The sequence below is a fragment of the Ambystoma mexicanum genome, chromosome 3q (assembly GCF_040938575.1).
Source record: "Ambystoma mexicanum isolate Mex_15411 chromosome 3q, UKY_AmexF1_1, whole genome shotgun sequence".
Taxonomy (NCBI): Eukaryota; Metazoa; Chordata; class Amphibia; order Caudata; family Ambystomatidae; genus Ambystoma; species Ambystoma mexicanum.
This window is the reverse complement of record NC_090926.1, coordinates 272139521-272166344: the sequence shown is the minus strand read 5'-3', so window position 1 is coordinate 272166344 and position 26824 is coordinate 272139521. Positions and strand designations below refer to the sequence as shown.

Below are 26824 nucleotides of genomic sequence, written 5' to 3'. Positions count from 1 at the left end.
AAGTAGTATTACAGTGGCTAATAATTGTCCCTGGTGACTTACTAGGAGTTGCAGGGGTGCAGGAACACCGAAAATAGTGTTCTTTGGTAGCGCTTGTTCGTTCGTTACCCGATTCTTTTCCAAATGGGCTTTGAAAGTTTCACACAGGAAACCACGTTGGGAAGAGGCTACACATTTTCAATGTGCATTATATGAAGAACTTTCTTCCTGTCTCAACAGAATTATGAGCAATTACCAACATTTTTCCTTTAGGCCTATTTTAAGAAAGCAGAAAGCTAATCAAGCTGGCACACAGAAGGCACAGCATCTGCTGGAAAAAGTTGTAGTTTTGAGGATGAGAACTACAAGTTTCAAACATAACCTACCTGCCAGTATGAGCAAAATCTAATTTTCAAGATACCTGGGCTTACCATGGAAAATAACCTTTTTTTGCGCAGGCATTAACCTCAAACTACTCTGGGGCCTGTCTTAAAGATGTGTTGAGGTCTGGCTCTTGCACGTTCTAAAATGAATCCCAACAACACTGAAATGTCATTAGTGACCTTCCTACCTAATATGTAAATGGCGTGGCAGGAAAAATGAATCATGTGTGCTTTTGGTCACAGAGTCCCAAGACTCAGGTTGTTGTGCTAGCAGCACTTCCCTCGGGACAAATGCATGGAAGCGCTGCCTTTCCCTCCAAGACATAAAGTCTAGTTCTGTCAGAACTGTGCTGCAGAAACACTGTACTTAACTGGTCTTTTACATAAGGTTCTCTAACACAGACATGGTGTATAGAGCACAAGTAGGGATCAAAGATGTAGCGCTGTATCTCGGGAGCTCTTGTAATCTTCATCAGCCATTTGTGAGTCATTGCATTTTACTGGCCCAAGGCTGCCTACTTCGATAGAGGGAGCTCTATCAATGAAAGATCACAGGATTACGTGTTTGCCAGTCCAGTATGTCCTTGCATTTTCTGCAGTCAACATGGAAAGTACATGTTTGCAGTGGTTCTCAATTTGGAGCAATCTTTATATTGCTACCTGGCTAGGAGGATATGCTACATAGGATGGATTGCAAAGCAATTCTCTTCTGCAACAAGAGTATATATTTTGTACATTTAGGCATGCCTGTGCCAAAATGGTTCTAAGCTGCACGGTTTAACAGCTTTTTCAATGCTCCAGTTTTAAGTTTAAATGATTATGAATTCTAGGATACAGTTTATGGTTATTCTTCCTGTACAGCACATGCATTTTAAAATCAATAGCATGATTAGCTTTCTGAGAAAGAGCTCTCAAACTGGACATTGACAAAGTTTTAACAAGATTTCCAACAAATTTAGATGTGGTCATGAAGAAAAGAGAAGCCGGTGCTATTTAAGGATCATATACCCTTTCCTAAAGAGTACATAACTATAAAAGAAGTCTGATACTTTTAAATCAATTTCTCAAATCATTGCTGAGGAAACCAAGAATGACTCCATAAGATTCCTCATGGAAGTGAGAATGCGGCATGTGTCTCCTCCGTATCCTCATTACGGCTAACGTTTGCTGACATCTTTGGAAGAAATTAGGCAATACACAACGTACCTTTCCTTTAGGTTTCCCCCCACTAAGATATTTTTGCCACTGCCCCTATTTTCAGATCCTATGTATATACTCTCAGTCGGACAGGTTGGCCAGAGAATTTGCTCGAAGAGTAAGGCAGGATTCCCTCTTGTGTGAGAAACCAGAACAAACGTTTGAGTCTGCCTCAACCTTTTAATAAGGCAGAATTGGGTGAGCAGTCTGCCCACTTCAAGAGTTTGGAATGATTGCATTGGTTACAACAAAAACACTCAATAACACATTTCAAACATACAAGTACAAAACACCACAAGGTTAACACAAGGGCTTAGAGAGTAGTCATGAATATTGCAGAAAGGGTGCGCCTGTCCTAGACATGTTTATGGGCTGCAAGTCTACAGCGCAATCCCTGCCCCACAGGAGTCTCTCTGCATGCAGACAAAGCCCTCCCAAGAAATTGTAAATAATTGCCAAGATCTCCTATTTACAATGTTTGTTTCAAGCATCCATGAAAAACCAAAATAAAAATAAATTGTTCAGGCTAGTACCTTCAAGTAGATTAGCTGTCACCATGGGAGCCTACTGGAATAAGAAGGCGTGATTCTGTGCTGTTACTCACTGGGTCACATAACCATGGCCCAGATGCCCCCACCCCAACCCACACTCTCCTCTGGCAGGTATTGCTTTTAGTATTGTTAAATGAATAAAAAAGGTGTCAAGCTTAAAGTGCAAGGTTTCCAGGTGGTGAGACAGAAACTACGGCAGTAGAATGGAGGAATGAACGGCCACGGAACATCATGTCTATTAATGGGACTATGAAAAGACCTTAGAGTGGACAGAGTTGTATTCACTACAGCCCATGAGACCATCCAGCCTGCTGCAAGACCGGCTCAGTTTTAGAAAGCTGCACGGCCACTGAGACATATGCCCAGCTGGATGAAAGCTTCAGAATAATGTAAGAGCATGGTGTTTGATTGGAGAAAAGCCTTTCATCGTCAAATTTACTTTGAGCCTCCTACTCGCGTGCCATGTCAGAGAACATTAGGCCCTCCCACAAAGTTATTCCTTTGCTATGACAGAACAGCAAAAGTGAGGCACACCCAGTGCCCATTCCACGTGTGGCCTTGTAGACAACCCATCTGTAAAGTACTTCCATTTCAAATTCATCAAAAGGGTTGAAATGGGCCGAACATGTTGTTTGATGTTTGAGAAAAGTTAGGGGAGTTTGGTTTTGTTAACCGTCAAATATTCTGCTGAACTAGCCACACTGGAAATTATTTGAGTATTAAAATTTGCTATTGAACGATTAAATGATTACTTCTGACAAAACAAAAGGCAATTTTTAAAGTAACCATGCTGACCATGTTACAATTGGCTTGGAAACCTGGGAAAGCTCTGAAAAAAGGGATGCAATGGTCAAGGTCAAATCGAGAGAAATATGTACAAAAACAAATTAGAGGAATTCATCGAGGGGAAACGTAGTAAAAAGCGTAGCCCAGTGCAACGTTGATTCAATAAGGGTTATAACCACCCTGTACAGCACCAGAGTTTGTTTTATTTTCTCGGAATACAATGGCAAGATATCAGAGGCTGTATTTAAACGTTTGGAGAACATTTTATACTCATAAATAACTAGAGACGGTGGTGTGTTGACCCAAAGCAGCAATGACAGGGTTATTATAATGCTTTTTGAATGGGCAAAGGGTCGGATGGGACTTAAGGCATGCAATAAAGGGAAATCCAGGAAAAGCATTTTGTGCAGTGAATTCACATAACGTCTGTGCTCCAACACCATTTGGTAACACCTAGTCTATAATCTACACTCAAACTCTTGCAACACAATGTATGCTTGTATTAGGTTACAATCTAGAGTACTTTCTTGAGTGTGTACAATCAGAATGCTAGTCAACTTGTCCTTGGAGAGTGGACATATCCCAATTTAGACGTGGTCAGATTTTAAGACAATCCACGACAGAGGCACAGCTTAGCAAAGCTTTAGCAGTCTCTTATGACTTTGGGAAACGTACACATCTCGGTAAGCACTGCACGTGTATGGGAGTACACAAGTTTACATACATCACGCAGCCTGTCCCAGTTTACTAAGCTTGCACCCTGAAAATATGCAAACTAGCACAACAGACTGCTCTGGCCTATAAACAGGGCACAACAAACACCCTTCTGGAGGACACACTGGCCAATTTAACACAGTTGGTACACATTCCATGACTGACAACCTCACTAGAAGGGACCTCCCAGCAGCATTATGGGCTGCATTAAACACACATGCTTTGATACTCTACATAAGAAAGTATTCCCAACGGGAGGAACATGCTTTAGGAACTGCAGGAGAGGGTTCCATCAAAGAGAGATCTGAGAGCCTCAGTGAGGAAGCCTGTCCTCTTGCCACACCAACAATAGTTGCAGAGAACACGGATTAGAAAACAGATACTGACTAGTTACTCTGCTTCTGTTGTGTTGGTTCTTCCATAAAGCCTCACACCAGGGGACAACTGACCAAAGAATGGGATTTTGTGGAAGATTCCAACCCTGAAGAAATCAGACCTTTTTGTGTGTGAACATTTATGTCATACAGATAACAGAATCTATAGAATTCCTGCTGCCTTTTGATACAGAAGTTTAGTGTTGTTCAATTATATTCCTTAAAAGAAGAATAGTAGTAAGCACTCTTACTGCCCCCTACAATCATATGCACAAAGTATTACCAGCTTCAGCTAAACCAGCAAACGTGTTGCATAAGGTTTTCCTTTGTACTTTTACTGGGTTTGAAATTTGAAAACTATTTTTTTTAAAACTCATCTGGGGCAGAATAGCACACTCAATGTGTTATTATCGAATCTTCGACAGAGAAGTTGGTTCCCATTTCTGACTTGCCCCTAATATCCGTCTGTTCATGATGTGCACAATGAGAAATTATAGAGGGAGTCTGCAGTGTAGGGCGGGCATGTTTGAAGCCACAACTGACATCACACAAAGCTATGCCTACTCTTTGGCATTGACCTAGAATTAATTGTGTAAGAAGAAGGGAATGGGTTTGGAAATGGCATTAAATATAATCTGGACCATACTACAATGTCAGATAAATCTCTCCTCAGAGAAATAAACAATCTTGTACTAGTGCATCCAAGATAAGGGGAGGTTTGGCAGATTCATAAGAGAGGTTGTTATGGGGCTGATGAGTTTACTCTTCAGCATTTCGGTGTGCTCCTTTGCTTCAATGGCTTACAGGATGCATTATCTGTATGCCGCCAGCCAGTGGCAGAGTAAAGCGTTTGTGCCCTTCCTTTCTTGAGGGTCAACAAGCAACATCAGAGAGCAAATGGGTAATTGGGGACATTTTTGTGTACTGAGAAAACAAGACAAGGTGGATGGGATTTCCCTAAAATGGAAAACAGCCCACCACCCAACCACATGTCCTTTTTTTTCACTAATATTTTTCAGCAGAGTTCAAGCTTTTGCTGTAAACATTCTTCATGCACGATCTAAAATGCCATAACCTAGCTGCTACATGAGTGTCATATAATGGATAACTCAGGCCAGGTACTGTACTTTTCTGAGAGGAGGAGAAGGTGATGGTGTCAGACACCAAATTAGATGCTCATAGAATTCTAAAACAGTATTCTGAGCCTAGAGCACTTGCCTTTTTATTTCCTGTTATACCTTTAAAAAAAATAAAAACGTACTTTATTTTGTTTGTTCGCTCTATTTTCAATGAGAAATGTAGGTTCAACCAAACCCTACAGGCACACTATCCTGAACTTTCAAGGAAGTGCATTTAAGTGTATGGGCAAATATTAGTAACCCCTCAACAGCCTGGGTTATACCATATACAAATATCCATGCAGGCAATACTGTCACCACAACAACCCTGCCAATCCCAATGCACACCCTTCTCAACAATATAAGAATATACTTGATGTCCCAAGCAGTGCTTTTAGCACCAGTCATGTCATCGCAGTATCCCAGGCCGGGACACAAATGTCTGAAGCCCTGCTCCTACAATTGGAGCCAGAAGTTCTACTTTGAAACAAAAACACCTTGGCTAGGCCAGGAACTGAAAAAGTGACAATCGTATTGGAAACGGCCAGAAGACAATACATTCAGTCAAAAATCAGCAGATATATGGCTCAGTGGAGTTGCCAGAGAGGCAAGTCATCCTTCTTGGATTAACCGTGGCAGTGCCCATAACACTTTCTGCTTTGAAATGTTATTTGTTTGTGCTGTATCAAAAGCTTCCCTTTCTACACTGTTCCCCCAGAGAGGGAGGGAAGCAGAGATTGGGAAGGCGGGTCTCTCTATGACCCCCTTCTTCAACTGCCACCAACCTCTATAGTTTCCTCCCATGCCCCCTCCAAGTGAGGGGGTTTCTAAAAGGGAAACCAAACCCTTATGCCGCAAGTTAAAAAAAAAGTGCTTATAACTGAAGCAAGTGCTTTGGAACAGAGGCTGGGAGAATCTTCGCTCACTTCTGCTAAAGTAGAAATATTATCTATTGAAGAAATAAGATTAGGAAGGGGCAGTCGGACAACCGACAGCAGCAGAGTAATAATAGGGAACTTTGGTATAATAAGTTTGCATTTAGGGAAGCAAGCTTTAAATAAGAATACTTGAAACAGCAGACTTAATTTCACATCTTGAACGACGCACTAGGGTTGCTTGTTGGGGGAAGCAGATGAGATGAAGTTTCTCCCAGCCCATTTTTTCTTCTTTTTTTTTGAATTCTTCAATGCACTAGGGAACTTCGAACACCCAACTTTTGAAATAATGCTTTTTTACCAAAACCACTCAAGATTATTACTTACAATTGTCAAGACTTCAACACAGCACTGAAAGGAGAACAAGACAAGTTTCCTTTTATGTTTTTTGGGAGGGAAGGAGCCGAGGCAGCCTGCGTCAGTCCCTGCACATGCAACTGCTGTCAACACACATCTCCAGAGGTGGTGAAGGGGTTGGGAGGTAGGGGTTTCGAATGGGGGGGGGGGGAAAGCAACACAATTGCAGAGGATAAAAACAGAACCCCAAGCCCTTGAGTAGCTCATTGATTGTCATGTAATTTATAATTGCGCAAAGAATAACCTGAAACCATTCACAAAACATTTGATATATTTCTTAGTGAACTAACTAAATACCTCTCACACAACTTGGTATTACTAAGAAAACAAACTTGTACAAAACAACGCACACCGATTACTCCAAGCCATGTCCATATCTGCACTGCAGCTGGAAGTATGGAGTAAAACCCCTTTTACACGAGCAAGACTACATGAAATGTTGGAATCTGGCACCAGGCGGTCTCCAAAGGAGCAATATTGAGGTATGGAGAAAAACAGGGAGCTATTAGTGTTTGTGGGCTAATTTGTTTGTACACCTATCTTGGGAGGTAGGAGGCAGAGTTTTTTCGTTTTGTACCTGTATTGAGACTATCGTGATGATTAGATTGTAGAGACAGTTAACAGTGTCATGCATTAAAGTGAGTGGATGTTTTTAGTAACAGTCAGTAAAGCTGAACTTTTCAATGGGCATGACAGAAGCCGAGGCAGGAGCGAGGACACAAAGGCTACAAAAGGGCCTACACATTAGCCCTGAGAATACAAATATCTATGTGGACAGTGTGACAGAGGAGGAATGAGAGCATCATTAACGCTGGAGAGGTGGAGAACGACTGATGGCGATAAATTAACATATGATGTAAATGGTATAGGCTTCCCCGATAGCTGGTGAATATAATCCCGGGACAATACCAAATGATCACACAGAAGAAAAATAAATTCCAATGGACATGTGGTGGGCTCCATACTAAGAAAATGAGACAACTGGAAGGGTGTGGATATCAGACATTGCAGCCAGAACCACCCCAAACCTCTATAAAACGACTCTATGGAATTACCAATCAACCAACATGAGGCAGGCCCACATGAACAAACCACTTATAAATGTTGCTAGCCGCAGGAAGCATATAAAGGCACGTTATCGTGTACATTGTATTTATTCATCAGAGGGCTTGCATTGCTTGTAACTGTTGCACTGACACGCGTGTTCATTTCATATTGTAGCCAACATAAGCCAAACCAGAATGCTATTTGAATAACATTTCTACCCATTTAGAGCTGGAAGAATCAGCTACAAATGAGTGTCAGCAAGGATAGAAAACAAGGGGGATGAGGGGGAGCAAATGTGCAAGACATTGGTTGTAACCTAAACGCACAAAAAAAAAATTTGTAAACATTATTTTCTTATTCCTTTCTTCCAGTTTCTGTGCTGGTCCACTTGGGGACTGTTTAAGCGCCCGCACTGAGGTAATGGGTGGCGATGAAAGGTAACACGTGCCTTATTCACAAGGTAAATACATGTATGCACTACGGCTTGGGAATGTGCACTCTGCTGTGTATGGGTTCCATTTCAGAATCTTCTAGTATCACAGAAATAATCTCGCCTAACTGATGTACAGGGGACAGTAGCAAAGTGATGGAATCCCTAACTGTAATATGTTGTTGCGAAGGGTAAGTGGTATGAGGGGAGTGAGGAATAAGAAGGCTCCTACCGGTCTAATTTCAGACAATTTTTCAACATCCTCATTAAGCCTATGAGATACGTGGGTAGGTTGGGAGCACTACGTGCGAGGCAAGGATTGACAATGTCCTTTGTCATCTCATCATCTAGTGGCCAACCATCTTTGGGGACAAGAATCTCTTACACATGGAACAAAAGTAGGAAGGAGTGCAAGTTCACCCAAAAGAGGCTGCTGCTATCACGTCCTTTAGTTAATAACTGATTGTTTGCACAGCACTCATAATTTTCAAATAGATTTCTGTTGACGGTTACAGTTGGTCCTCAATTGTTTGCCCATATAACAACGAGAAGCTATGCCTGCCTCTCTGCAGTGCACAGATATTTGATTCTGTGCCATAAATACCATCCACAAATTAAAGTAAATAAACTAAAGAGCAGGCACTGCCTTGTGTTCTGGGATCTGTGGTCAAATATCAGGAGGAATGATTCACAATCGGATAATTCTTCAACAAAACATCTGTGAAAATGTACAATTCTGGCAAACCGAGAAACAACAGGGACTTCTGATGACAGTTAAAAACTTGTTCTAGGACGTCTCATCCAAAATAAGAAGTTACTTTAAAATCTCAGCCTTCGTTTACTGATTTTATGTCTCTGTTGAAAGGTCAAGTTGTGAAACGCATAAAATGTTTTGCGGAAAAAAGTACTTCTATTCCTTGCACAATCAAAGCAATAAACTAAATGTCAGTTTACAAAAACAAAGATTCTCCCATCAGAGCTCTTAAGATTTACAAACTTCTCGCCTGTTGTACAGTAGCAGAATCCTTCAAATAGAAGCACTAAGAGAGAACTAAAGCCAATACATTTACATTGCTATCTGCTGCCACAAGAAGGTGCTCAAGCACAAAAAATGTGTACCAACTGTGAAATTGTGAATTAGGACTCTGAAGTGCATGTGTAACTTAAAATACGCCACCCTTTCAGGTAACTATTTAAGCAATCTTTCATATTCCAAACAGTAAACATAAAATAAGCACCATACAACCTTGCTTTTACTGACTGGGCGATACTATGCAATGAAACACACATAAAATTAAAAGTCAGATTGAGGCTTCTGGCCTATTGCAAGGGAGGGGAGGGATGAGGGGAAGGGATGGAAATCATGTCCCATAAAGTGCCTTACCAGATAGGAATGCTGCAGCAGTGCATGTTGGGAGTGACACCAACAGGCTGCCACTGAGTCGCAGTGCCACTTTCTTTTTGCATATGAGGACACAGAGCTGCCTTCAGAATGTAGCTTTAGTGTCAGCACACAGTAGTAAGGGATTTGTCAAGTGTTCATCATGGAAAAGTCATGTGCACAGAACCATGCCAAAACACAAACACGCACACGCAAGCAAAGACCTCCAAACTGGAGCCCAAACAACAGTGGCAATTGCTCAGGAGCTGCTGACACCCCATAGTTCCACACTTAATATTGCGGATGAAAAAAAATATTAGCAACATTTCGATTTCACCACATACTTAAAACATGTCAGTATATCTAATGTGCCTCAAAGTAAAAATCTGTGTGAACATGACACTGGAAGCTAACTATGCTCTTGTGCGCGGCCCCCGTTGCCAGGGCTGAGGATGGTACGGAGGCAACACTGGAAGAGTTGGAAACAAATTCTTTAAAATTAAGGCTTTTGATACTGCATCATATTGCAGAGAAGGCTACAGAAAGCCCATGCTGCAAAAGAAAGCCAGTGCAACTTCAGAAAAGTCTCCCTGCCCACTCCTCCAAGGCACTGCCACACCATTCAAGAAGAATTTAGAAACCAGATCAAGGACCACAGAAAAATAATAAAACCTGTGTTTGTCTTCAAACACAGCTTCAGAAGGAAGCAGTCAAGCCATCCACATTAAATAACTGCAAAGAACAACACAAAGGGGGGAGGTGGTGGGGAGTTGGTTTGAAGACGCTTTGTAGAAAAAGCTGTCCGCATTCAGTTTCCGAATGCAATACTGGTCCGATGTCCCTTAAATGCAATAAAACAAACGAAACACTACCGGCATCATCAGTGCAAAGCAAGCTTTCTGTGTGGAGAGAGGAGGAGCTTATTGACCTCACTGTTCCAAAAGATTCCAGACCTTGGGAGTGCTCCCCTTGGAGCAGAAGAACACTCTGGTGGGGCTTGGAATCTAGGTCCAAACTCCGGCACAGAGTCCCCTCACCACCTCCCTTCCACACACCTGGTCTTGTTCTCCTTTAAAGTGCCCCAATATTATAGAACCTCTGAATAAATAGAATAAAGATACTCGATCACCCATTTGCAAGGGTTATTCGGAATAACAGCCGTCCAAGCCAATTGCAGTGTGGCGCTCAGTGGTGTACGGGCATGAGTTGCCATTAGGTAGGGAGCCACACACTGCCGTTTTGGCTGCGATGCCACAATTTTTGAGAAGGTTGAAGCTGAAAGGGCTGATGGCGTCTTTTGGTGGGAAAGGCTTCATGGTGGAGAGGATAAGTGCCAGGCAATCAGCTACATCCTTGTTGGGGGCGCAGGCCAGGGCTGGCGTATGACCTGAAACCAGAACGAACCTGTCAAAGAAATCTGGAACCAAGACAAAAGATATTTTATACAATGCCCCCTTCATCCTGTTCCCATAAAACATCCCTGTGATCCCCCTCCCAAGATACCTGGCAACCACCCTTTGCATGCTCAGATTAGTGTTTATAGGGCTGAATAACAGTAGCTGAACAAACAATTAGCAAGATTCGTAAGCTAAGCATACATTTCTGGGGAACACAGGGCTGCAAAACAGATCTGGGATTTAAATGGAACATAGGTAGTTGAGTTTGCTGGGAAGCATGTATTATCAAGTGAAGGTGTTGTGTTAAGTTCATGTGTAGAAGATGGCCAAGAAAGAATTGTCCCCCACCATTTAATAAAGCCTACATTATAGGCCTACATTGATATAAGGTGTATACCAACATCTCTCACACATGTAGCCCGATTTTTAGTCCAAATTATACTTTACAGGCGTTTAGTAAGTGTCAAGCAACATGAGAAATGCACATAAGCAGAAAAATGTCATTTTCTTTCACTGGCATACAGATCATTATGTGGCTGTAAAGACGGTGTAAGGAAACGTTGATGTAAGAAAACAACATACAAAAAATGCACTTATTTAAATCAACACCCATCTCCGTTAGTGTGCATATATTGGATACATTACTCAACGTAATCGTATTCTGTTTGTATCTGCTTAGATTCACACGCTCTGCATAGTCTGACATCTAATGGTAGTCACGGAGTATGAAGAGATTTGTTTTCGAAATTCGAAAACGGACGTCGGCAGGGCATGTTAGTAATACTATCCCTAGTGCGACGTGTACTTTACCCATGGTCCTTCACGCATCGAGGTACCTCAGATTGATTGTTTCTGACATGAGGTTGCATGAAGTGTAGCACGAGTACAGATGTGATGAAGCAGAAAAAGTGATAACCCAGAAAACATCTATGCACCTTCTACCCCAGAAGGGAAGGAAGGAACAAGTTACTTACCTGTAACTGTTGTTCTCCAGCGTGGGTCTGGCATGGATTCACATGCTCATGAATATTCCCCGTCGTCAGGCTGGGAATCCTCGGTAAAGAAAAAACCAGTATCAGTTTCGTTTCTGATCTGTCTTTCGTAGTAATAACCAATCACTGGTCTCTGCGTCATACTGACCACAGCCAATGACTGCCCTCTACCTAAGCACCGCCTCTGGCAGCCATCTTCAGATTTGGAAGCACGTGAAGTGGCAGTATGACCAAGTGAAGAGCCGCAGAGGGGTAGGCGGGAGGGTTCGCATGTGAATCCATGCCAGACCCACGCTGGAGAACAACAGTTACAGGTAAGTAACTTGTTCCTTCTCCAGCATGGGGTCTGGCATGGATTCACATGCTCATGAATAAAGAATACATAGCAGTACACACATGCACAACCACGGGAGGTGGCAAAGGCTCAACATTAAGCATCACATCAACTCAACATTAAGCATCTTACCTCCTCACCAGGCTCACCTCAGGCGAACAGGTTGCGCAGCACTGCTTGGCCGACCCTGGACTCCTCCCTGGAATCCCGGTCGACGCAGTAGAATTTCGTGAAGGTGTGCGTCAACCTCCACGTAGCAGCCCTGCATATGTCCAGCAGGGGCACACCAGATAGGAACGCCGTGGTAGCTGCGATCGCTCTGGTGGAATGGGCTCTCGGACGGCCAGGCAGCGGTCGGTTTGCCAACCGGTGACAGTACATGATACAGCCGGAGAGCCATCTGGAGATGGAAGCCTTCGAGAGAGCCTTCCCCTGATTGACAGGTCCAAAGTTCACAAAGAGTTGTGACGTCTTCCGAAAACCCTTCGTGCGGTCCACGTAGAACTTCAGCGCTCTAGCTACATCCAGCGAGTGCAAAGTCCTCTCAGCCGGCGACGAAGGCGACGGGAAGAACACAGGCAACACCAAGGGTTCGTTGAGATGGAAGTCCGACGGTACCTTGGGCATGAAGGAGGGGTGCGTCCTGAGCACTACCCTCGTGTCGTGGAAAGTCAAGTACGGGGCCTTGCAGGAAAGGGCCTGGATCTCTCCCACTCGTCGTGCGGAGGTGATGGCCACAAGAAAAGCTGTTTTCCACGATAGAAACTTCAACGGGGCCGAGTGCAGAGGCTCGAACGGAGGTCCCATGAGCTTGGTCAGCACCACGTTGAGCTCCCACGCCGGGGCCGGAGCCTTCACCGGCGGGAACGATCTGAACAGTCCCTTCATGAACTCTTTCACCAGACGATGAGACCACAAGGACGTCCGCCCCGTGGTTCTGGTGTATCGGGAGATCGCAGCAAGATGAATCTTGATGGACGCGTGTGCCAAACCAGCTTTGGCCAGCGTCAGCAGGTACGGCAGTACTTGGGGAGCCGTAATCCGTAGAGGGTTAATCTTCTGCGCGTGGCACCAGACAGAGAACCTCTTCCATTTGTGTCCGTAGCATTTAAGAGTCGAGGACGCCCTGGCCTTTGCAAGAACCTCTCTGCAATCGGCCGGTATGTCGTATCCTCCAAACTCTAGCGCTGCAGGAGCCAGGCCTGCAAGTTCAGCGACTTCGGGTCGTGGTGGAGGATGGCGCCTCCTTCCCTGGAGAGTAGATCCGCGTCCGCCGGCAGCTTGATCGGCGGGGACGCTGACAAGTCCAGAAGGTCCGGGAACCATATCTGCCTCGGCCACGCAGGTGCGACGAGGATCATCCTGCACCGTGACCTCTTGAGCTGGTTGACGAGCCGGATTAGCAGAGGCAAGGGAGGGAACGCGTATAGGAACAGGCCCTCCCAGGGGAACGAGAAAGCATCGCCCATGCTCCTCGTCTGGGGAAACCTGCTGGCGAACCTCCGGCACTTGGTGTTCGTCGCCGTCGCGAACAGGTCGATCTGGGGTGTGCCCCACCGTCGGAAGAGGCGATCCACCAGATCCTGCCGTAGTTCCCACTCGTGGCACGAGCGCAGCTCCCTGCTGAGTGAGTCGGCGATGGTGTTTTTTATCCCTGCCAGATGAAACGGCACCAGAAAAATCCCTTGGGCGACGGCCCAATGCCACAGGTCCTGCGCCTCCTTGGACAGCGCTGGGGACCTGGTTCCGCCCTGTTTCCTGATGTAAAACATGGTGGTCGTGTTGTCGGTGAAGATCCTCACCACCTTGCCCTTGAGGGACGGAAGGAAGGACCTGAGGGCCCAAAACACTGCACGGAGCTCCAGGACGTTGATATGCAGGGACTTCTCCGTAGGGAGCCAGAGTCCCCTCGCGTGCAGATTTTCGGTGTGCGCTCCCCACCCTTCCAGGGAGGCATCCGTGGTCACAGTCTCCTGGTGGGCTGGGGTCTGGAAGTCCATGCCCGCCGTCAGATGCGCGCGGGTGCCCCACCACCGTATCGCTCGTCGGAAATTCTCGTCGAGCTTGATCCTTTCCTCGAAGCTGCCCGTCGTCTGGATCCAGCGCGCATCCAGGAATTCTTGCAACGGGCGCATCCGGAGCCTGCACATGGGAATGAGGTAGATGCAGGAAGACATCATCCCGAGGAGGGACTTGATGGATCTCACTTTGGCCGCGTCGGCCACCAACATCCGTTGCACCTTGCCCAAGATGGTCCTGGTCCTCTCCTCCGACGGGGAGGCCAGAAGGGACACTGTGTCGAGCCTCGCTCCCAGAAACAGTGCGACTTGCGCGGGCACCAGGTGGGATTTGGCGTAGTTCACGGAGAATCCCAGGTCCGTGAGGAGTTGGACGGTCCTTGCCGTGTGGACCACGGCGAGCTCCTTCGTCTTGGCGCGGATGAGCCAGTCGTCCAGGTAGGGGTAGACGTGAATCCCCTCGCGGCGCAGCTGCGCCGCCACCGGTGCGAGGCACTTGGTGAATACCCTGGGTGCCGACCGTAGTCCGAAGGGAAGGGCTTTGAACTGGTAATGACGCCCTTGGACCACGAACCTGAGGAATTTTCGGTGCCCCTTTAGGATGGGAATGTGGAAGTAGGCATCCTCCAAATCCAACGACGATAGGAAGTCTCCTTCCTCCAGTTGACCCAGGACGTGCTGGAGGGTGACCATCCGGAACTTCTGCGCCTTGATGAACTTGTTCAGCCGTCGCAGGTCCAGGATGGGGCGCCATCCTCCCGTCTTCTTCTTCACGAGGAAGTATCGCGAGTAGACTCCGGAGCCCCGAAGCCTCTTTGGGACGAGTTCGATGGCGCCCTTTCTGAGCATCGCCTTTACCTCCAGGAGAAGTTGAGGGACGTGAAGTTCTTTCCTGGCCACGGGGGGGACGCGCGGGCACCTTCTTTGAAACTCGAGCGCGTGGCCCCGGGCCAGGGCGTCCAGCACCCAACGGTCGGTGGAGATGGACTCCCACACGCTGACGAAGCCCGCCAGCCGGCCTCCCACTGGGGTGCTTCGGTGGGGGCCCGACCCCACGGCCGGTTCAATCCTGCTTGGACGCGGCCTTGCCGCCTTGACCTCCTTGGCGACGACGGCGGGGTCCGCTAGACTTGCCTCGTCCTCTGTAGGCCTCTTGCGACGACCAGCGGGCCGCTTGACGGTAGGAAGCGAAACCGCCGCCGGAACCTTTGGAGGCGCCCTTGCCTCCGCCGCTCCGAAAGGGCGTCCGTCTTTGCTGCAGGACTCCAAGGGCCCGGGCCGTCTCAGTATCCGCCTTGATGGCCTGAAGGGAATCGTCCACTGTCTTCCCAAACAGGTTGTTCCCGTCGAAGGGCATGTCCAGGACTCTGGTCTGGACGTCCTGCCGAAAGTCCGTAGCTTTGAGCCATCCACGACGTCGAAGGCAAACGCCGTTGCCCAGCTGGCGGAACCCAGTGTCGGCGATGTCCGTCGCCACGGTGATGGCGTGGTCCGAAGCCACTTCACCTTCCTGGAGGATCTCAAGGGCCTCCGCCCTCTTGTCGTCCGGCAGAAAATCCAGCAGGGGAGCTATCTTGTACCAGAGCTCCCTGTCGTAGCGGGCCACGATAGCCAAGGCGTTGGCCGCTTTAATCGTCGTCGCTGCCGACGAGATGACTCTACGTCCCATAGCATCCAATTTCTCCCCCTCGCCGTCCGGCGGGGAAGTCGATGTGGAGGCCGCACCCCCCCCCGCTTTCTTCCTGGCTGCCGCGGAGACGACGGAGTCCGGGGTAGGCTGCGCCCGGAGGCATAGGGGGGCCGTGTCCGGGACCCGGTACTTTTTCTCGTACCGGTCTCTTCTAGCTGGCGTAGTGGAAGGGTTCTTGAGGAGGGAAAGGCCCTCATCCCAAATGTCGTCCAACAGAGGCACTGCGAGGACCGTCTTCCTCTTGGCCTCGCGCCGCTGATAAAGGAAGCCTTCCTTTTTCTTCTCCTCAGGGCAGAGTTGGAAAAGCTCGGAAGCCCTGGAGATCATGGAGTGGAAAGATCCGATCTCGTCGGGCGGAGAAGCCCTGGTGGGAGGCGACGACGGAAAATCCTCGTCGTATGCCTCGTCGTCCGTACCCATTGCTGCCGTGTCAGTCCCCGTATCATCCCCTCGGGTGGACGGGGAGGAGGGCTGGACGGGGCGCGACGGTTGAAAAGAGGTGGAGGATGGATCCTTCTTTTCTTGGTAGGGGGAACACCAGAAGGTCCCGGTTCTGGATCCCCCGACGGGAGAGGTCCCTCCGTCGGTAACGGTAGCCTCGTCCTTATCTCGGTGCATAAGGACTGTATGGCCAACAAAATGGCCGCCGAGTTGTCTCGCGGCGCTGGCAGAGGGGAATCCGACGGGCGAGCAGGGGCCCCGTCGGTATCCTCGACGATGTCGTCGTCGTCACCCGCATCGGGGTCCATTCCGACGGGCTGGCCTTGTTCCACGCCTAGGCCGTGGCTTAAGACCTCGATCAGCTCCTCTTCTGAGGTTGAGGCCGAATCTACGACGACGCCCTGCCCCCCCTTCTTCTTCCCCACGGAGGGTTTCACGGGGGTCCTATCGATGGGCACAAAAGAAGACTCCCTCCGAGGAGGCAGGGAGATTCTGGGCCCTGAGGTCGCCACCACTGGCGCAGCCTCCACAGGCTGAGCCAGGGCAGCCGCGACCGTTTCGATAGAGGGCTTGGTCGGATGGATCAAGGCCTTCACCACCTTAGGTGCGCTCACCGCCTTATCCTTGAGGGAGGGGGCACTGCCACGCTCCTCCTCTGCCTTAGAGCTCGACCGGGGCCTCTCCAGGAGCTTCGCCGGGTGCTCGGCCTTCCTCTTACCCGACCCAGAGCGTTGGCTCGTGGTTGATGGTGCCGGGGAGGGTGCGCCCTGCCTGGCGCCCGTAGAGCCCGACCGTTCGGCGCTCCCGGTGCCAGCGGACTCGCGGTGCTTGGCCTTATGTTGGGCCCCCGTCGCCGGGGCGCCCTCAAAGGTCTTAGAAGACCGCTCGGATTTCTTCTTCTTCTCGCCAGACGGGCTCTTACCCTCCAGCCAGTTGGCGAGACGTTGATGACGGTCCTTCATGGTCCGTTCCGACATGTTGCCGCAAAACGCACAGTCCTTCTCCACGTGCGTCTTGTCCTCATGAAGGCAGTAAAGGCAGAAAGAGTGTTCGTCTTCCTTAAAGACGTTCTGCAGCTGGCATCCAGGGCAGACCCTGAACAGCTTTCCGGGCGTCGAGCTTCCCTTCTCCTGGGCCATCTCCGAGACCGGGCCTGAGAAGCTTCTGGAGTCCTCCGAAGTGTAGCTCGACGAAATCTTCACCCTTGAGGGGCACAGACGAATCCGACACGGGTCCCCGTTGATCGGATGTAGGATCGGTGGAGCTTGAGGCTCTTTTGACCGAAAAAATTGAAGTTTTTTGTGAAAAAGCGCGAAAAAAAGCACTAACGCTCGAGAGCAATAGCACTAGGATCCCAACACATGAACGTGCGGTAAAAATCTGAAGATGGCTGCCAGAGGCGGTGCTTAGGTAGAGGGCAGTCATTGGCTGTGGTCAGTATGACGCAGAGACCAGTGATTGGTTATTACTACGAAAGACAGATCAGAAACGAAACTGATACTGGTTTTTTCTTTACCGAGGATTCCCAGCCTGACGACGGGGAATATTCATGAGCATGTGAATCCATGCCAGACCCCATGCTGGAGAAGTGTGGGCGCATGTAAATCTAAGCAGACACAAGCACCAGAAATACCATTACGGTGAGTAATGTATCCCTTCTGGAGCTTTTGGATCTGCTTAGATATATGATATGGCATTTATAACGCGCCTATACACAAGTGTTTCAAGCTGCTCAAGTGTCAAATGCTCTGCATAGGTTAGCGAGCAGTATCTGGAGAAGGAGGTTGGAAGTGAGAAGGTACAGCAGCAAAGATGTTTTAGGACCGCTTGTCCCACCTGTGAATCTGCTTTAGTGTGCGTCAATGCAATAATACTGTGTGGATGGAACTCCATGTAGAAGATTTGCAAATGGCATCTAGAGGGACGTTTACAATGAAAGCTAAGGTAGCTCCTGCACCTCTTGGAGAGTGAGCCCTGGGTGTGAAAGGTAAGGCTTACTTGGATAGGGAATAGCAGAGCTGTATGCACTGGACTATCCATCTCTCTTCCAGGTGCTATGGAAACAAAGAGTTGGTCTGTTTTCCTTAGAGATTTAGTTTTGTTCACATAGTACAAGACCGCCCTGCGTACATCAAGTGTATGGAGGCTTCCTTCTGCTGAGGTAGATGGAGTTTGAAAGAAGATAGGGAGTTCTATGGATTAACATGGAACTTTTAAATGAACTTAGGTGAGAACTTAGGATGTGTTCTGAGGACAACCTTGTCCTTGTGTATTATGAAAAAAGGGTCTTGTACGGAAAAAGCCTGTAGCTCACAGACTCGACTTATAGAGGTGATAGCTAGCTACTAGGGGTGCAGTCTTGTAAGTCAGATGTTTTAGGCTGGCTTTGTGCATAGGCTCAAAGGTTGGACCCATGAGCTTGGAACTTTCTACGAGGACACCTTGTTTTGTGAAGTGGTGTAAGCTTACAGGGCAGCCAGATACACTGATGGAGTTGAATACTAGGCCGGAGTCTAGTAGGTAAAGCATGTAGTGTAGAATGTTAGCTGGGGAACATTCTGTTGGGTTAAGTGTTTGTGACGTGCACCATATCACAAATCTCTTCCAATTATTGAAATAGCAGTGTCTGGTGTTGGTTTTCCGTGCCTCTTTTAGGATATCCATACACCTTTGTGGAAGATTCAAGTGGGCAAATTCTATGACTTCAGGAGCCAAGCTGCCAAGTTCATAGATTGAGGGCGCGGGTGGAGAGATGCTCCTTGTGTTGTGTTAGCATGTTGTACGGGCACGGGAGCTTGATTGGGTCGCACATCGCCAATGTGAGCAGATGTGGAAGCCAAGGTTGTCTCGCCCATATAGGTGCAAACCGGATTAGAGTTACTTGTTCCTGGTGCATCTTGTGCACTATTTTGCTCAGGAGTGGTGTCGGGGGAGGGGGGTGGGGGGCCCTGGTTGGGGAAACCTGGATGCAAAGACTGGGCATTGTGCTTTTAGGCTTGTGGCAAACAAGTCTAATGGGGGGTGACCCCATTGTGAGAATAGTCTGTCTGGGATATCCGCCGAGTTCCCACTCGTGTTCTTCTGGTAGAGGGTATCTGCTTAGAGTGTCTGCCAGAGAATTGAGTTTCCTCTGGAACATGTTGAGATGTTAGGAACATGTTACGCTCGAGTGCCCACTTCCATATTTTTGGGGATAGCTTAGACAGAGTGAGTGTCTCCTTGCTTGTTTAGATAGAACCTCGCAGTGGTGCTGTCTGTGAGGAACTGCACTGTTTGACCTGTAAGATGTTGCTGAAAGGCCTGAAGAGCCTAGAGCACTGCCAGGAGTTCTAGGAAGTTGATGTGTCTTTGGGCAGTAGCATGTGTACACTGGCTGTGGACTGTGTGGTGAAGGAAGAGCGCCCCCCCATCCAGCGAGTGAGTGAGGCGTCTAGTTAGGATCGCCTCTGCTGGTGGAACGCGGAAGGGTTTACCTCTTAGCAGGTTGTCCCTGGACAATCAGCAAAGAGCCGGTACCAGGGTTAGCAAAATAACCATTACATCGTCCCACTGACCGTTTTCCTGAGACCATTGTTTTGCTAACCCTTCGTGCATTGGGGGCATGCACAGACGTGCGCGTGGGAACCAAGTGAATGCATGAGGCCATCATCCCAAGCAAGCTCATTGCTTTGCGTACAGTTATCTGGTGACCGACCTTGTAGTGAGGTACTTGCAACAGCATGTTTTGTACTCTCGTTTGAGGGGAAGCCAGCTCCTCCTCCGTTTTTAGAATAGCCCCAAGAAATTGTTTTTGGACTAGGCTCGATTTATTTTCGTTGATGGAGAAGCCCAGATTGAAAAGAAAGTTTATTGTCTTTGGAGTATTTTGTTTGTAAATTTGAGGAGATTCTCCATTAATTAGCCAGTCATCCAGATAAGGGTATACTGGGATGGATGTTCTCCGCAGGTGTGCTGCCACTATTACAAGTACCTTTGTGAATACTCTTGGAGCTGAGGCGATGCTGAAGGGGAGTACCTTGAACTGGTAGTGAACTCCCGCTATCTTGAAACGCAGATATTTTCTGGTAGCAAGGAGCACTGAAATATGAAAGTATGCATCTTTCATATCCAACGTTGCCATGTAGTGCCCCTTGTTTTACGAGTGGGCGTACCTCTTGGAGTGTGGTCATGCTAAAGATTTTGGGTTTGACATTTGTCTGCAGGGCGCAGATCTAGTACTGGGCGCATGGAAAGGTCTTTATTTGGCACAAGGAAGTATGTTGGATAAATACTCTTGTTTACCTGGTTTGCTGGGACGATCTCCATGGCGTCTGTCTCCAGGATTGCCTTTATTCTTCCAACAATATGCGTTTTTCTTCCGTTGATACTTTCCCCTGTTTTGGCTGGCGGTAGGGTGGTTTTTCTACCAACTCGATACAATACCTGCCTGCCACAGTGGACAACACCCACTTGTCCAACGTTATCCCCTCCCATGCGTGGGTGAAGTGTGAAATTAATTCGGCCTCCTACTGGAGTGGCTATTCTCCTTTTAGTTTCTCTTTGAAAATTGGAAGAGGAACTTTGTCCTTGCGATTGGCCCCAAGATGAGGACTGTCTGCCCGAGAATAGCCTGAGGAACGTTGAGCACCTGGACGGCGAAACCTAGAGTTTGAGGAGCCCTGTTGAAAATAGGACTTGGCCAAGGGATTTGAGTGTCGTATTCCTCCTTAGCACTCTTAATGGGGTCTTCGACAGCCTTCCCGAATAATACATTAGGCTCCACCGGCATGTGTAGGTGGGTTGCCTGAGTTTCTAACTTAAACCCTGATTGTCTGAGCCAGGCGTGGCGCTTAATGAGCGTGCCCTTTGCTATGATGCGCCCTGCATTATCTGCTGCATCAAGGTTATTTTTCAGGATGCAGTTTGATATCTGCTTGCCGTCTGTAATAATTTTTTTTACAAATTGAGCCTTTAGGGGTTCCGGGACGGCTTCCATTTGGTGTTCCAGGTCATCCCATTTACAGCAGCCGTAACAAGCTAGAAGCCTAGTTTTGTTGGCGATTCTGGTTTGGTATGCCGCTTAGGAGGCGACCTTTCTCCCGAAGTATATATTTTTGCTTTCCTTGTCTGGCAGGGCTTCTGCCGACGCCAGGGGAATAGCTGCCCTCTTTCTGGTAGTGGTGACCACTAACTAATCCGGTTTAAGCCGACTCCTAATATACAGGTCGTCACTGGGCACCGGTCTGAATAGTTTTTCTATTCTGGGGTTGACCGCCCTTGTGAGACTAGGCACCAGCAGGGATGGCTGGATGCGTCTTTGTACAGATTGCAGGAGCGGAATAAACTGGGTGGCAGACCTTTTGTCCCCCAGAATGTCTTCCACATAGTCTTTGTCGACCTGTGCTTCCCGAGTGTCGTTGTTAAAGTGTTGTGCAACCTTTAGCCTTTTAGCAGTACATTGTACTGTAGTTGGTTATCAACGGGAGAACCTGCTACTGGCTGGTCTTGGGGGTCTGGTGACTGAATTACGTAAATGTCGTCATAGAATTGGTCTCGACTATAAAGGTCCCCTTGAGACCCCGGGTCTTGTGACCGTGAGGGATCATCATAGTACATGGCTTGAGGGTTCTTGTAGGTCAAGCCCGGGGTGCCTAGAGCAGAGGTGCTAGGCTGTGTTAAAGACAACCTATTTCAGCAGGGGGTTGTTGTGTTGGGGCCCCTGGCTGTGAGGCATCACTAAGGGATGTTAGTTGGTCCGGGTGCCTGCCCATAAAGTCCACAAAACTTGACATCCTTCCTAAAATTGTATTAAATTGTTCAGGAGTATACTCACATGAAGGTGAGATGCATGACACAATAGGGGTGGCTTGGGAGGGAGTCTAGTCTTTGTGGTGCATAGCCCCTGAGAGATAGTCTACAGGGAGGGAAGGGGAATGTATAGCCTGTGTGCTTTTTGAGGACAAAAGGCATTAACATTTTTGACTTTTTCGGCTACCTCGCTTAAAGCAGGGAAGCACTGACATGTTTCTTGATTAATTCCTGCATTTTTGTCATTTTCTTGGGGGATGCTGAAACACCTTTCGCTGCCTGTTCTTCTGTGTTGCCTTTTTGCGTGCAGCGTCTGAACCGACCTTTGGGTCTGGTTTTGAAGGCCTGTCACGAGGCAAAAGCATACGAGGTGGCCCAGAGGACAGCAAAGAACCCGAGGCTCTCTCTGTGGATACAGCGCAGGCTTCAACACTCGACGGTACAGTTGAATGTCGGACGTGCAGTATGTGATTAGTGTTCTTGGGCTTGTGTGTGCTCTGGCCGCCGGGTGTCTTCTCCATCACAGAGCCGCCGGCCTGATTATTGGAGTCGGGGGCCCGCACATGGGGTACCGATGAACCCTGCTCGCCTTCGGCATCACTCATGAACCCGATACTGCCCCCGCTGGAGTCTTCCGTCACATCAATGGAGGCCTTGGCCTGCATGGCGTGAGCGGGCCAGCGTTTGGTGTGCAGCTCCTTTAGAGTTTTAGGTCGAAAAAGTTGACAAGATTTGCAAACTTTTTCGTGGTGATCCCCGGGAGACAGTAATTGCACACTCAGTGTGTCCTTCCGCTGGACTTTTCAGTGGTAGGTAGGGCAAAACATAAAGGGAGTTTGTCCATTATTTTATACAAGGGAAGACTGGAAGAAAAAGGGAAAGGGGATGACAGAACATACATTCTCTGAAGGTCAGTATGAATAACTTCCCCCCTCTCTCCCTACTTTAAGGGCCGAAGCCCGAAGAGGCCCGTGTAGGCCGTGTCTGGTCATCGTTCAGTCAAGTCATCGACAAAGAGGTTGTTCATCAAAAGCAGTCAATCAGTGTGTTGGCCGTGCAGCAAACCGAACAATAAGGAAAGGAAGAGAGTCTACAAGTAAACTTTCAACTAATTAAAAGGCATCAGCCTGGAAGAACACTCAGCATTTGCGACCGACTTCGATGGAGGAAAAAACAATCTGAGGGACCTCGAGGCGTGAAGGACCATGGGTACAGTAGGTGTCACACTAGGGATAGTATTACAAACACGATCTATTGACATCCGTTTGAGTTTCGAAAACAAATCTTGTAATGCTCTGCGACTGCCACTAGATGACGGACTATGCAGAGTGAGAGAAACCTGAAGGTGTCTCCCCCGCTGGTCCCCAGAGATCTGTCGACCAGGGGGCTAGCACACGGCCATCGCAATTGGATCCAGTTGTTGGGGGTGGACCAGTGGGGGGAGGATCATCTGGACGAGGGGTCTTCGGGAGTGGAAGTGGCACACTGAAGATTGAGACGCGGGACACCCTTACTTGTAACACCTTTTCCCCAACCTCCCCTGTAGGATATTTAGAAGCTCACTCCCCGCACCCGCTTTCCGACACAAACACTTTCTTACACCAGAACAGACAACGGACTAACACCAGAGCCGCTTACCTGACATATCCCAACACACGGGTCAGGCAGAGTCAGGCAATTGACAATAAGCATGCACACCTGGCGGCTCTTTACTTTCCCCACAAGGATAAAAGGCGGAGCACGAAAGAACAAGTTACTTACCAACTGGTAACGTTCTTTCGACTGGATGTTCCTCCAACGCATTCCACAGCTTTGACATGTAATGTCCACAGCTGTGCACTTTGGAAACTTTTTCGGCAGAGGGCGTCCTGCGTCGATGGCGTCGGGTCCATGTCCCTCGAGGGCCTCCGTCAAGGACGACGTCACCGGATGTTAGAAATAGGACACACTGTGCCCGTAGCCTCAGTTTAAGCTTTTTCCCCCAGAATGTGTCACACCATTCAGATGCCTGCTGGACTGCATTTAGCCTTGCAGAAACAGAAGATGCAATCGCATAGGAAATTTTCCTGAGGGGCAGGCTGGGAGGGCGATGTGGAATGCGTTGGAGGAACATCCAGTCGAAAGAACGTTACCAGTTGGTAAGTAACTTGTTCTTCAAATTGTGTCCTCCAACGCATTCCACATCTTTGACAGACTCCCAAAGCAGTACCAGTAAATGGAGGAGGCAAAAGAATTTAGACTACCCAATTAGATTGCGAAATAAAGAACAGCCTTCCCAAAGGCCATATCCTGACCATGGATTGTATCCAGGGAATAATGTTTTACAAATGTATGGATTGAAGCCCAAGTAGCGGCAACACAAATATTCCTAATAGGAACACCCCGCTGGAGGGCGGTGGAAGTAGCCACCCCGCTAGTGGAATGAGCTCTCAACCCTTCAGGAGGGTCTTTACCCGCCAACCGGTAACACTCCGTAATGGTAAGGATAATCCACCTGGACAAGGTCTGTTTGGTAACAGCCTGGCCCAATCGGTGTCCAGCATATCCTACAAATAGTTGATCATCCACTCTGACCCGGGACATCCTAGAAATGTAAAAGCTAAGAGCTCTCCTAGGATCTAACCGATGGAGATGCTCCTCTTCCTTACCAGGATGAGGAGGGTAGAAAGATGGAAGAACTACCTTTTGACTCAAATGATATTCAGAGGCTACCTTAGGTAGAAAAGAAGGACGTACTCGCAGTACAAATCTGTCCTTGTGAAACACAGTAAAGGGTGGTTTAGCTGAAAGTGCCTGTAATTCACTCACTCTGCGAGCGGAAGTAACCGCAACCAAGAACAGTCTTGAAGGACAGTAATCTCAAAGGACAAGAGTGCAAAGGTTCAAACGGAGCACCCAGGAGAAATCTCAAAACCAAATTCAAATCCCAAACCGGCACCTGGAAAGGGAACAAGGGAATACATTAGTCAGTCCTTTCAGAAACTGAGAAATCAAAGGAATCTTAAAGTAACAACATTCTTCAGATGAGCGCTTAAAGATAGACAGCGCCGCCAGGTAACCTTTAATGGTACCCAGGTGAAGGCCCCTGTGGGCCAAAGAAAGCAAGAAAGACAGAACCATGGGAATTTAACACTGAAAAAGATCAACATTATGTCCTCGGCACCAGTCACAAAATGTACGCCAACGGTACAGGGATTATGTTGCAGGCTGCCTGGCCGAAAGCAACACCTCCATCACGTCATCTAGGAGGTCCCAATCCTTGTACCTCAACCTTTCAGATACCAAGCATGAAAGTGGAGAGTCTTGACCTCTGCATGGAGAACCTGACCCACCCCACACCCCCACACCCCCGTCTCACCCCCCCCACCCCGCCCCATCCCAGATCCCCCGATCCCCCCCTCCACCCCCTTGCGCGAGAGCAGATCCTCTCAGTGGGGAAGGCGGCGTGGAGGGCAGATGGACATTTCCAGAGGGTCCGGGTACCACGCTCTCCTGGCCCAATGAGGATCATGCAGGAACCGAACCTCCGTAACCTCCGCAACACTTGAGGAATGACGGGGACTGGAGGAAACGCATACAGCAGTGGGAATGACCAATCCACCCCGAACGCATCTCCTAAGGCTGCTCTTAGAGGAAATTCTGTTGAGCAGAATCTCTCGCACTTCCGGTTGACACTGGTGGCAAAGAGATGCACTTGCAGGGTACCCCAAAGGGCGAAGATCTCCCGAAGGACTTCATGAGCCACCTCCCACTCGTGAGAGACTGTGCTTTGCCTGAACGTCGGCTGCCGCATTTTCGTCGCCGGCCAGATGAACTGCAGGGATCCAAATTTCCTGCTGGATGGCCCAGAACCAGAGCTGCATTGCCTCTCTGCACAACGGGAGTGACCCTGCCCCCCCCCCTTTTGTTGAGGTAATGCATGGCCACTGTGTTGTTCGTCATGACCAAGACACACTTCCCCCGTATCGAGGGCAGAAAAACCTTCAGGGCTAGCCTGATGGCTCTCAGCTCTTACAGATTGATGCAGAATCTGCACTCTGACGGAGAACAACGACCGCTGGTGATCAGGTTGTTGGCATGAGCGCCCCATCCTGTGAGGGAAGCATCCGTCACTACAGTCACCTCCGGCCACGGTTGCCAAACTGGTTCCCCCTTCATCGGGTTCCCTTCGTTCACCCACCACAGAAATTCCTAGGAGACCGAGCGTGGGATATGAACATGATCCGTCAACTTGCTTGAGAACTGCGACCACTGCATCTTCAGGACCCATTGCAGGGATCTCATACGTAACCTGGCCTCTGGCAACAGAAAAATGCAGGAAGCCATGAGGCCGAGCAACCTTAAGAATTCAAACAACGGGAGACTCTGGGCATGTTGAAACTTGTCCACCATCTGCACAATGTGATGAGCCGTTACCTTGGGAGGCGAACACTTCCCAAAGGACGTATCCGATGTACTGGAGCTGTCGGGAAGGTGTCAGGTGTGAAATTCAGGGAGAAGCCCAGCCCGTGGATGGTGCGACAGGTGACACCGAGATGATCCAAAGCTAGCTCAGGAGAGCGCACCCAGATCAGCCAGTCGTCCAGGTAGGGGTAGACATGAATCCCCCCTCGCATGAGGTACGCTGCCACCACCACCAGAAGCTTGGTGAAGACCCTCGAGGCGGAGGTCAATCCGAACAGCAGGACCCAAAACTGAAAGTGCGAGTCGCCAGCCGCAAACCTCAGGTACCCTCCTGTGCGCGGGATATGGATTGGCACATGGAAGTAAGCATCCTTGAGGTCCAGAGACACCAACCAATCCTGAAGTTGAAGGGCCTGGAGGACTTGAGAAAGAGTGACCATCTTGAACTTGTCCTTCCGGAGGAGTTTGTTCAACCAACGCAAGTCCATGATGGGTCTCAAACCCGTGTC

At 48.5% G+C, this 26824-nt stretch overlaps 1 protein-coding gene across 3 annotated transcripts in view; it reads right to left on the bottom strand.

Moving 5' to 3' along the window:
• Positions 1–1719: 1719 nt before the first annotated feature.
• Positions 1720–26824, bottom strand: part of ANKRD52 (ankyrin repeat domain 52) — a 1656133-nt gene continuing 1631028 nt past the window's right edge. For 2 of the 3 annotated variants that reach the window (XM_069653745.1, XM_069653747.1), the window contains one exon: positions 1720–10669. In XM_069653745.1, coding sequence (XP_069509846.1) covers positions 10395–10669 — 275 coding nt within the window. In that variant the 3' untranslated portion in view covers positions 1720–10394. The remainder of the gene's footprint in view (positions 10670–26824) is intronic. The other variant, XM_069653746.1, reaches the window with a different exon arrangement.